The following is an 11,867-nucleotide window of genomic DNA, read 5'->3' on the forward strand; positions in this document are numbered from 1 at the left end:
TACAGTTTTGCATATTATTTCTGGCAGCCTCTAGACCCAAAAAGTACAATGTTGGTTTAGCATTTGGCTTCTTGCTTGAGAAATGTCTTGGAGAAACAAGAATATTGGAACTAATTTATAATATAAGCTTAGGAGTAACTGTTTGCATAAATGCCCCTACCTCCCCTCCAGCTGCCCTGTCCCTGCTAACAGTGGACTCAAGCTGGTGAGGATGTGTACGAGGCCAATTACTCCACTTCCTGTTTGAGGGCATTATGACACAATGACTAAGGCACAGCCTCTAGAGACAGATGGACCTGTTTATCTATCCTGGCTCTGATAACAACTTGACATTGGCAGGATTTTTAACTTCCCTGAATATTGGCATCTTCATCAGTAATAAGGTATATCTCAGAGTTGTCAAAGCGTACCTAGAGATTGTGTATATGGTGCCTGGTAGCTGATAAATACTCCACAAATGCTAGGTTTGGGGGCTTTTAGGGAATACATGCTCACTCTCAATTCTCATTTTGGAGCTGCTGCTGAGCGTAGGCTGTGTTGCTCATTAAGCTGCTTCCCCTTAGGACCTTCCGAGTTAATACACCTTGTTTAGAGCTGCTGCAAGGCCAGGTTATGTTTTTTTACTTGTCTAATTTTCTTTCATCAGTCCTTTCTTGATGCCAGGACTTTTATTTAAAAAAAATAAACCATAGTTTCACATTATACTCCTCTTCCAATATTCAGTATCACAGATTAAAAAAAATAGTATTAATGAGAAATTGAGCATCACTCTATGGAAATAATATTTAACAAATATATTTTCTCAGTATACATTCAAAAATGTCACTTGAGAATGTTTCTTGACTATGCTAAACTTCATGACTGTATTAAAAACTCAATTACTTTCTAAAATATGTTCTATGAACTGGATAAAAATACAGATACATACCCCAGCAGATTTTTTAAAATAATTATGGCTGTTTACAACTACTACTTGTAAATCTTTGTAAAACTTGCAGCAAAGGTATCTGTTTCACTCCATCCTAGATGGTAAGCTGCATGAAGGCAGGAACAGTACCTGTCTCGCCGTTACATCCCAGCATCCAGACCAATGCTGGGCATACACAGGGCATTCAATAAGCATTCACTGACAACTTTAACTTTCTTCATAGAAAATACTTAAAAAAAACACATTTATTTATTGATTTTAGCGAGAGAAAAAGGGAGAGAGGAGGGAACATCGATCTGTTCCTGTTGTGCCCCGCCCAGGGATCGAACTGGCAACCGCTGTGCTTCCGGATGATGCTCTAACCAACCAAGGATTCCAGCCAGGGATATAGGAAATATTTTCTGTAAGATTAATGGAAATGTGATCCAGAGAAGAGCAAGCAAAGTGATTCAGTACACTCATATCTTGAACTAAAAGGAAAACCAGAATTCTTGGGTGTAGTATAAGACCCTTTGGGAAGAAAGCAACAGATCATCTTACAATTCACACAAGCCAGAAGGGGAAAGGTTGGGTGTAGTCTGAAATACACCCAATTTCAGAAAAGCAAAATATAAAAAAATACCTCCAAAATGCATGATTTCATGAGACTCAGGAGTCGGCTCTCAAAATTGCAATTCTGACTCCCGTCAGATATCCAGAGAAGTAGGGAGCCATCCAGAGGCAACTCACCCTGGACTACACGTCAACCTACTTACATGATGGGTGATTACACAACCAGAGAATCCTAAAATACGTACAAGTTTGTGAGAAGAAAGAAGAAATGGGTCTACAGTTACAGACTGCTAAGGCAGACAAAACTGCGGTAGTAATTCTCAGTTCAGACTGGAGGCTGTCAGATCTACCCCCGGGGCTGATGCTGAACTGACACATCAAAATCAAGGGAACTTTGGTTTGACTTCTGCTTCTCTATTAAGAGGGTGTTTTTAAAGAAACATTGATGGTGCACTGAAAAATCAGTGGGTGCTGGGCCCAGTATTTTGTACTGGTTATCACATTTATCTTCACAGTAGATTGAGGTAGAAATCCCAATCACCATTTTCGAAATGATAAAACTAAGGCTCAGGACAGTAAAGAACTTGACTAAATTTATACATCAACTGATAAACAGAACCAGAATCCAACTCAAGTCTGACTACAGGAGTCTTCCCACCAAACCACACTTCCCCTAGTCATACTGAAAACATGAACATGAACACTGGCAATTGGGAATACCTCTCAAAGAGATCATAAAATCACACAACTGCTGAAACATCACAATCCAGCTGAATTACATCCAAGGCCCTTAAGATCAGTATGGTGACCTTTAAGGAATCATGGATAACAGGTGATGGGCAAATGCCACCTCCATTTCAAAAAAAATAATGCTTAAGACAGGCTGGGAAAGGGAGCACTCTGCTAGCCAGGGCCAAAGCTCTTCAGCCTTTCTATCTCTGGGACCCAGCTCAGGGCCTTAATACATACTAAATAAACAAAACTACAGGCTACCTTCACATATCTGAAGTGTTGTCAAGGAGATGCAGGATCAAGTTTACTCTGAGTAGTTAGTTCCAAGGGGGAGGTGGTGGTATGCAAAATCGGAGACAAAATTCCAGGAACAAGGGGCAGGGCGAGCTGTCTCAAGATGGGAGTGGGGGACATCGCGGAGGGGGTTCCCCATCACTGATGGCTCGCTGATTTCGGTTAAGTATTAGAAGAAAGCATCAGAATAAATGATGGTTGTCAGTGGTTACCTTGCTTCCAGTTTGATGTTTTACTGGTCTTTCTACATTTGTGGGGTGTGGGAAGGTGGTGGATTGAGGTAATGGAGAAAGAGAGGTAGATATTAAAGGTAAATGGCAGAGGAAAGGGAGAGATCTCCATTCTCTTTCCCAGAAGCCTCAGCTCCTTAACTCCCACCACTGAGAGCACAAGACGAGAACCCCTACACGAATCCTGTTACTTGTACACCGGCTGTTACAGCTGCTTCAGGAACTGAGCACCACTATCAGCATTCCTCAGGAAGATCTATCCCAGATTCCCAATGATGAGTTACAGAGAGCCTTACACAACACAACCCATTAAATCAAAACCACATGAATTTGCATCATTCTCCATTTCAATTTTTTTTCCTCAACAAAATAGAAGGACTTTATTAATATTAGGCTCACTTGATGGCGAACTTGTAATTTCCAACAACTTTAAATTTGTGATTAACTTAATTAGCAGGCAAATGACCTAAAGTTTAGATTTCCTAAAATTCTCTTCCTCAATCATTGCCAGTACAATGCGTGTTGGCATAAAGATAAAATCAAGTTTGCAGATATTCTTTAAGCAGAAAAAGCGGGTTGACTTTACACTAATTTCCTCCCCTAATATGACAGATTCAGTATAAGGACATTTCAGAATTAATCCCCTGTGACTGGAGTTACCCTTGAACTGTCTAACATGAAGGTTTCACCATCCAGGGGCCTCCTGAAGCCAGCTGGTGGAGAGAGAGGCAGTCTCAATGACCAGGAGACAGGAAATCTGCCCCGTCACGACTGCGGCTAGCAAGAGGACAAGCATCCTAACACATACACGAACCCAGTACCAGTGGTAGAAATTACAATACAAATACATTTCTCATGCAAAATAGGACAAATGATAAATATTTACATTAATACAAATAAAGGGCTAAAAATTAAGCTTTCTTTTGGGGGGTACCACTGTGATTATGTGGTTTCAACGAGGGTTGATACCACGTAACTTGCAACTCTGAAAAACCAGAATGAAGATAGTATACAGCAGGGGTCCGCAAACTGCAGCCCACCTGAGGCCATTTCTCTGCCCCCCCCCCCGCACTTCCGGAAGGGGCACTTCTTTCATTGGTGGTCAGTGAGAGGAGCATAGTTCCCATTGAAATACTGGTCAGTTTGTTGATTTAAATTTACTTGCTCTTTATTTAAAATATTGTATTTGTTCCCGTTCTGTTTTTTTTACTTTAAAGTAAGATATGTGCAGTGTGCATAGGGATTTGTTCATAGTTTTCTTTATAGTCCGGCCCTCCAACGGTCTGAGGGACAGTGAACTGGCCCCCTGTGTAAAAAGTTTGGGGACCCCTGGTATACAGAATATGCATTTTGGTTGAAACCCTGATGCGTGAAAGGTTGCTACGAAAAAATGAACACAGGAATGATAGAACATATATAATTTTGTAATGCACTAAAATAAAGAACCAAAAATGGTTTTTTGAAGTAGCTATCAACAAGATGTCAAATTATTTTTCTTTTGCTTTGGTTAAACAGCCTAGGAACGTCAATAAGTTCCCCTTCTACTAATAGCATATAAACAGTGACAGGACTACTTTTAAAATGGAAAAAACATCTTTTAAGCAAAAAAATTAAATTAATTTTAAACTAAATTAAACACTTTACCAATAAATAAGTTTCTTCAAAGGTAGCATCTTGATCCTACGATCTCAGGCACAACATTTACACCAATTTAAAAAGTAAAATTTCTCCCACAATAGTAATTACAGGTGTTAATGCAACACACTACGAAATGAAATTATTTTAATGTAGCTTTAAAAAAAAAAAGGCTACCAACCAAAAATAAAATTTTAAGGTCAACATTTTTCTAAAATTATACATTCTAAAATAATTGACTAATGCTTTATTATAGAACATAATTAATTCAAACTATTGTTGGTATTTCAATATATTCCTAAAGAAATGGTTTAAAAAATTTTAATACACCAAAATTGGAATAGCATTTATAATTGTTACAGCTATGAAAATGCAATCAATTCTACTTAAAACTGTAACCACTGATTAAATATACTTCAAAAACATACATTTGGTCTGACAATCTTTAATATTGGTTAACAACAGACTGACGTTTCTTGCTGTTATTTTAATCCAATGTGCAAAAAACAGTGTAGCCGTCTACTTTTCCTTGACGTACGTAAGATCAACACTTCTATACTATTTACACATTATTATTAATTAGGTAACGATATTGCATCTCCTTTATGGATAAATCATGTGCTACAGAGAACCCAAAGCTTGATAACATCCAGTAAGTTACACAAATGTATCTGAAGAGGCATACCTGTTCTTGTCCTAATTTCAAAAGCAATTACGAATTATTTTGATCTAGGAAAACTTGGAATTGCAAATACAAAAATTTTGTCTGTGAGAGCCAGGTTCCTGTTCACCCTTTTCTAAACCTCTCACCACTGGTCCACTCCACAAAGCCCACCTATTTCAAAGTGGCAAAGTCCCCAATAAGAGGAATGAAGGAAGTCGGCCCCCAGACTACCAACATCCTTGTGTATCTATCTGCTCAGCCTGTGGGACTCGTTACCTCATCTCTTGGGGTCAGCATGGGCAATCAAAATGACTGAAGAAACACTTCAGCAAAGCAACCATTATCTGTCCACAAAAACTGTGAGAAACAGTGATAGAAAACTAACAAATCAAATATAAATCTAAGACCATTCCACATTTTCAGGCTTTGCTTTCATATTTGCGCAGTGTTCTTGGTCAACTACCCACCAGTATTTTCTATGTCTACATGAAGTACTTTTATTAAGTTATTAAAAATGCTGTTTTGACCATAAGTCACATACAATTATGATCAGAAAATCAATTTACTCATTTATCACTCTGTGCAGTGCATTCACCAGTGCAGGAAGTGTAGAGAGGAATTAAAATGAAATAGAAGTCTCTCATTCTGAACTGGACACAGGAGTCCTGAAAACCATAAAAAAAGGAAGGGGCAGGACTAACTGGCAACATTAATACTAGACACCAGACAGGACAGTGAAACTGTTTGGTCAGAACCAAGGAACGTTACTTCCTTGACAAAGTTTTTCAATTCCTAACCAGGCACTGCCCTAAGTCCAGTGATTTTCCGTAAATTTTCAAAAAATAAAAAAAAGTAAGAATACAGTGACTGGTGTTCATTTATGATGAACAATGCAATCTCAGTCCCCAAGGCTCAGCAAAGTGTCCTGTGCCGTCACCTCTAGCTACAGGCTATTGTTTCCAGCTGCTGCTCTGCCTCGGCGGCCATTGCTGCTGCCTGCAACTGTTCCGTCTCGCTCTGGATGGCACTGGGGGTCACCTGCTTCCTCTCACTGTGCATATTGTTCTCATGCCTTTTCAGGTCAGACGCCTTGGCAAACGCCTTGGTGCACGAGCCACACACAAAAGGCTTTTCCCCTCTGTGTCTTCGTTCATGATCTTTGAGGTGGGACTTGTGTTTGAAGGCTTTGTCACACATGTGGCATGCGAACGGTCTCTCGTTACTGTGAACTCTCTCATGCTTCTTCAGGTCTGGGGCGCGAATAAATGACTTCCCACACACCTCACAACTGTAGGGCTTATACCCCGTGTGGATTTTCAGGTGTTCTTTCAGGTGGGCCTGTGTGGTAAAACCCTTTGTGCACATTTCACACACAAACGGCCGGTCTGCAGTGTGGAGTTTTTCATGCTTCCTCAATCTCCCTTCGTCAGAAAATGTCTTACCACATGCCTGGCAGGCAATCTGCTCCCGATGGTGGCCGTAGAGTAAATACTCAAACTTCATGTCACTGGTAGCAGTTGTCCAGCCTGGTGTCTGTTCATCTTTCACTTCACTCATTCCATCATTAAATGTTAAGGCTTGAGGGGTCTGGGACCCCAAATCTTTTGATTCTGGGGTCTCCATGGATTCTACTTCCTGGCCGTAGCAATTCACTTTTCGGACTTCCTCACTGCCCAGCTCTTTCAAGATTGCTTCCTGAACCCTGAGTGTAGTTGTAGGTGATTTGCCATCCTCCTGACTCGGCGGGGTGCCTTCTACGGTGTCATCCGATGGACTGTCATCTTGATCTCCAATTTCTTCCACATCATCATCCTGAGTGTCAGCAGCATCTCCAATGGGGCGATTTATTTTGAGGCAATACTTAGTTTTTGACTGGCCATTATTTTCATCAGGACTAGACACATCACGCTTCTGAGTACAGAGTTTATCCAAAAATCTGATACCAAGAATCTGACCTGATGACATCATTAAATTAACATCTTCTTTTTTCACGGAAATCTTTGCTGTGTACATGTAGTTCAGGACCTCTTCAAATATGTCAGAACGAAGAAAATCTATTTCTATTACTGAAGAGCTATCAACCTCAAGCTTCTTGAAAAGCTTTTTAAAGTAGGTGCTGCAGGCAGCAAGAACACACCTGTGTGCTCTGAATTTCACATCTTCAACCACAATAGCAATATCACAGAATTCTCCTTCCAGGCGTTGTTCGTTTAGTGTTTTCAGAAACAGAGTTTTATGATCATCGTCATTATATTTAATGGTTTCAGACATACTGATGAAAAACTCCTACAAAAAATTTTAAAAATTGATAATTATACACAATGCTTTCATATATAGAAAAAACAGGTAGATTTTCATTTTCTGATTAATTTTTGGTACCTAACAACTTCAGAAAGTCACAAAAAGGGGTTCAAGAAAACGTGTAGAAAAGACATACCAATATAGAAATTTCCACACTGTGACTTTTATTTATCTAAGTTTACTAAGTAACTTGCCTAGTTATAATGATAGCCAGCTTTTACTGAGCACATAATACAGGCCAGGTGTTCTACATGTCTTCACAAGTCTAATGATCAAATAAACCTATGATAAGTATTACTATCTCCATTTCATAGATGAGGTTGGGACCTGACCAATGTTCTAATTATTTAGTGGAGAGCTGGGACTCAAATCAGGGCAATCTAGCTCCAAAACCTGTGCTTCCTGACAAGTAGAGTTACTAATGATAGATAACTCAGTTTCAAGGTTTAAGAAACAGTTCTGAGGCAAGGATCCACCAGTCCTATCTATTGTGTCTCCTCTAATTTCATGAAGAAGATTCAGTAAAATAACAGTGTTCAGTGTTCTACTTCCTGGACAGCACTGACAAATCACTGTTGCAGAACTAGGAAGGGATATCGATGCCAAAATATTCCATTTGGTGTTATCTCCTAGTTTTTCTATACCAGTTTTGGGCCACTTCTGAATGAGGGCTCAAGTTTAATGACTCTCAAAGAATCAGATGACATTTCAGAAGACAGGGGATGAGCAGCACCATACCCTCTGGATGCAAACCTATCTGCCAGGCAGACAAAAAATGTCATCAAGATTGGATGTACTTGACAAATGCTTCAAGTATTTCACAAGCAAACGGAATTTAGAACTGGAACAAAAGACACCCGTCACAATGTTAGAGAAACTGATCATTTTAAAATAATGCATTCTACATTGTGTTTTTTAAAACATAGTTTTTCCTTCATTTAACAAAGCATAAATAAAGAAAATACACATTTCCCCCAGAAAAACAGAAGTCCTAACAATTAACTGATATGTATATATACACATACATATTTTTTAAAGCAAATACCAAACCATATTTTCAAGATTTAATATCCAAAGTTATAGTTACCATGAACAACACAGGCTATTGTCTTAATGCTTGAAATACCAAATTCTTCAGATCAGAATAACTGACCAGGGGCACACCAGTCCTACAAGAGAAAAGGACACACAAGAGTAAGGCAGGATCTTCCTCTACTCCAAATTCTGAACAAGAATTAAAAAAAAAAAAAACACAAAACTTTCCTTTCTTGTCCTACTACTTGCACACGTACTCATTTTCAGGTTGGGAACAGATAGGAGGGTGGCTGGCAGCATCAGGTCCAGCTCTGAGCAGACACTAAGAACAGCTAAGAACTATATAGCAATGGGGTGTCGAGGGGCTGTGTAATCAGAGGATGCATTGGAGAGTCACTAAAAAATTTCTCCTTGTAGACAAAGTCCATGTAAGAATGTTGACAGCTAAATACATAGGTATCAGAAAAAGCTAGAGCTTTTTCTATAGTGCCCCCTCCCCATCCCTATCATTTCCTGCTAGGTATGCAGCCCTCCACATTTTTCTCTAGGCTCATATATAGAGAGAGCCTATATATATATATACAGAGAAAGTTGTAGAAGTTCACAAACCCAACAGTTAACATTGGAGAAAAGGAAACAGGAGCTGCTTTCTTTCTTCTTTCCACATTTCTGTGGGATGTAGCACATATCATTTAAGCAACACTAATCTTGAAACCTGCATTTGAGAAATCCCGGTGTTTACACCTGTATGTATCCCTACAGAGCTAAAAGAATTCTAGCTTTTTGTGAATTTTAACTCTTACCAGAGGGACTCCATCCTGTAGACCACTTACCTAAAAAATATAAGAAGTTTCTTCTACTGAGCACTGACCACACAAACTTTGGTGTGGTAGGACCAAGGAACTGGGCTGCAATAGTCTTACCCAAAAACTCCGAGTGCAAGACTCCAAAATCCTTAAAACTATCAAAAAGCTCCATCTACAGAAAAGCAAACAAAGCTGCCTAAAGTAGAGAGTTTTCTTACTTGTATAGCGTGGGGGTCGGGCAAAATTAGTTCTAGGGATGCTCTGACTTTGGTTCCTAAATGGAATTCGGTCTTGAATCACTCCAAAAGAAAGCAGCCAGGCCCAACTTCCTATCGGATCACTCCCTACTGCTGCCCGTAACTGTATCCTAGGGCTTGTGTGATAAAAGTGTATGGACTAGGGAAAGTGGCCGTACACATCAAGTGTGTCCATCCCCCTCCACACCCCGTTTTTTGGCCAGGGTGTTAATTTGGCCTCTACTGTTTTCTCCCAAGATCTCTGATGATCACTTCTTTGTATTTGCGATGTTCCAATTGCTAAGTTCAGGTGAGTCAAACTGGAGGGAGACCCATTGCCAGTATGCGTGCAGGTTGTGAGAAAACTGTAGCCCCAGTGAAACCTCCATAACAAAGCTGCCCCTTTATTGCGGTTCTCCAAATGCTGGCGCGCAGGGCCACCGTTTACAGAGCAGGAGCGGGGGCTCTAGGAAAGCCAAACTTACATAAGCAGCAGCAGCCGCCTTCCCTACCCCGAACAGCCGCGACAATGGCGGCGGCACCACCTCCCGGTCCAAAGCTCGCCACTTCGGGATGGGGAGAAAGAGAACGAAGTGCAAGCGCCATCGCGGAGCCGTCGGAGCTTCGCGAAACCACGCTCTCATTTCTTTCTGCCCGGAGGTGGACGAGTGGATAAGGCCGTTTGCATTTCTTCCCAAACAAAAGCTCCGGACACGGAGCCGGGAGGCGAAGGGGCCGCTTTCCCTTTCATAATCGGACTTCCCGCGCAGGCTGCGGGCCTGGGCTCTGAGCGCGAGAGAAAGAGCTCCCGGCTGTCCCGGCGGCGGCGAGCGGGAGCGGGCGTGTGGCCGGCCTCCGCAGCCCCGCGCCGCGCCCCGTACCGCCCGCGAGCCCGGAGCTCGCGCCCCGCGCACTCCCCGGCCGGCTCGCGCCGGGCCCTCCCCCGCCCTCCCGCGGCCGGGGGCGGGGGCGGCGCGCGGCCGGCTTCCCGAGCTCGGCGGGCGCACCCGGGAGTGCGAGCGCGGGGGTCCGGGCCCCATCCTCTGCAGGCAGCTGGGGGCGGCGCCCGGCGGGCCCACTAGGCGCCCGGCTCGGGGCCGTCCCCACCCTCGCCGCCGAGCACTGCGGAGATGCGAGGACGGCCATGAACTGCGCCGCCGAGGCTTGGCGAGCGCGCGCGCGGGCCCGCTCGGCAGCCGCCCGGCTGCTGTCCCAGCCCGCCAGCCTGCGCGGCCCCCGGGACGCTCGGGCCCCACGCTCAGCCCAAACCCGGCCCACGCCCGTCCCCGCTCGCACCGCGCCGCCGCCGGCCGTCCGCACATCCTGGAGCTGGCTGGTGCCCCAGAGCACGGCGAGAACGCGCTTCTTCCGGCCCGGCCCGCCGCGCCAGGCGCCGTTCGTCCCCGTGCCCGCCTCGCGGATGGTCCGGGCCCCTCCCGCAACCCTGGCCCGCGCTTACCTGCAGCCTTGCACAGCCACAGACCCTCGCCGTGGGCTCCCCGCGCTCGCCGCACGCAGGCTGGGGACGGGATGGACGCGGGGCGCGGGGGCACGGTGGGTGGCAGTGTGTTTGGGTTTTTGGGTTTTTTTTTTTAGTTTGGGGAGGGGGCGGGGTGGGGGGGAAATCGTGCACGTCCCTGATGGTAGCAGCCCTCCTCTTGCACGAGCACAGAATGTCTAGCCGGCCTTGAAAACCCCCACCGGCACACACCCCCCCCCCTTCCCGTGCATGCGCGGTGCGGGCTGGGGGGAAGGCGCGCCGCCGGCTTGCGCAGGCACGGAACCCGACGAGGCCTCTAAATTGGCGGGCAGGGAAAGAGTTAATCCGGGACTTTACGACGCTTTCGTTCTACGGGGCCGCCTCCGGAGGGCCCTGGCCTGCGCACGCGCGCGCACGCGCGCGGTGTGGGGCGCGCGGAGCCCGCGCGCGGGAGAAGTGGAGGGCGGGGTAAGGGCGGGGCTTCGGGAGCAGAGGAGCGTATGCACGAGCGCCGTTCGCGGGCACCCGCCCTGCCTGGAGCTGCCGCCTCCTGCTCCAACTCCTGAGCTCCAGCCCGCGCCCGGCGCCGGCACAAAGCCGAGGACGCAGGAGCCCAGCGTTCCCGTGCGTGTGCATGTGCGTGGAGCAGTACCGCCTGCGGGCGCGCGCAAGCCGGGCGCTGCCGCTGCGGGCTTCAGTTTTGGCTCCGAGGCACCCAGACCACCCAATCTCTCCGCGTACCCCGACCGACATCGAAACGCGCGCGCGCGGTGGGTCTTGGCTGGTGTCGCTGCCGCATTATGTATGTCAGGGAAATGGCAGGCGCTCAGTAAACGTTTATAGAACCAATGAAAAAAGTGACATTTTATTTGGCGTGTAAGGACCGATCCCAGTACCCAGGAGGAAGAGATCACCCCTAAAGTTCTGGATCTAGCCAAGCCCGCACACACACTCCAGCAATTACCTGGACACTC

The 11,867-nt window shown here is 45.0% G+C and overlaps 1 protein-coding gene across 3 annotated transcripts; it reads right to left on the reverse strand.

Annotated features, from left to right (window-relative positions):
* Positions 1–1,201: 1,201 nt before the first annotated feature.
* Positions 1,202–11,258, reverse strand: ZBTB14 (zinc finger and BTB domain containing 14). 3 transcript variants are annotated; one of them, XM_066246770.1, is made up of 3 exons: positions 10,873–11,258; positions 8,424–8,505; positions 1,202–7,321 (listed from the first exon to the last, which is right to left on the reverse strand). In XM_066246770.1, the coding sequence occupies exons 2-3, from the start codon at positions 8,424–8,426 to the stop codon at positions 5,975–5,977; spliced, it is 1,350 nt and encodes a 449-aa protein (XP_066102867.1). In that variant the 5' UTR covers positions 8,427–8,505; positions 10,873–11,258; the 3' UTR covers positions 1,202–5,974. The 3 variants fall into 3 exon arrangements, with proteins under 3 accessions (XP_066102867.1, XP_066102869.1, XP_066102866.1); XM_066246772.1 differs by having other exon boundaries at positions 10,710–11,258; XM_066246769.1 differs by lacking the exon at positions 10,873–11,258 and adding an exon at positions 9,899–9,950.
* Positions 11,259–11,867: the final 609 nt, after the last annotated feature.

This window comes from Saccopteryx bilineata, chromosome 11 (genome assembly GCF_036850765.1).
Source record: "Saccopteryx bilineata isolate mSacBil1 chromosome 11, mSacBil1_pri_phased_curated, whole genome shotgun sequence".
NCBI classification, from domain to species: domain Eukaryota; kingdom Metazoa; phylum Chordata; class Mammalia; order Chiroptera; family Emballonuridae; genus Saccopteryx; species Saccopteryx bilineata.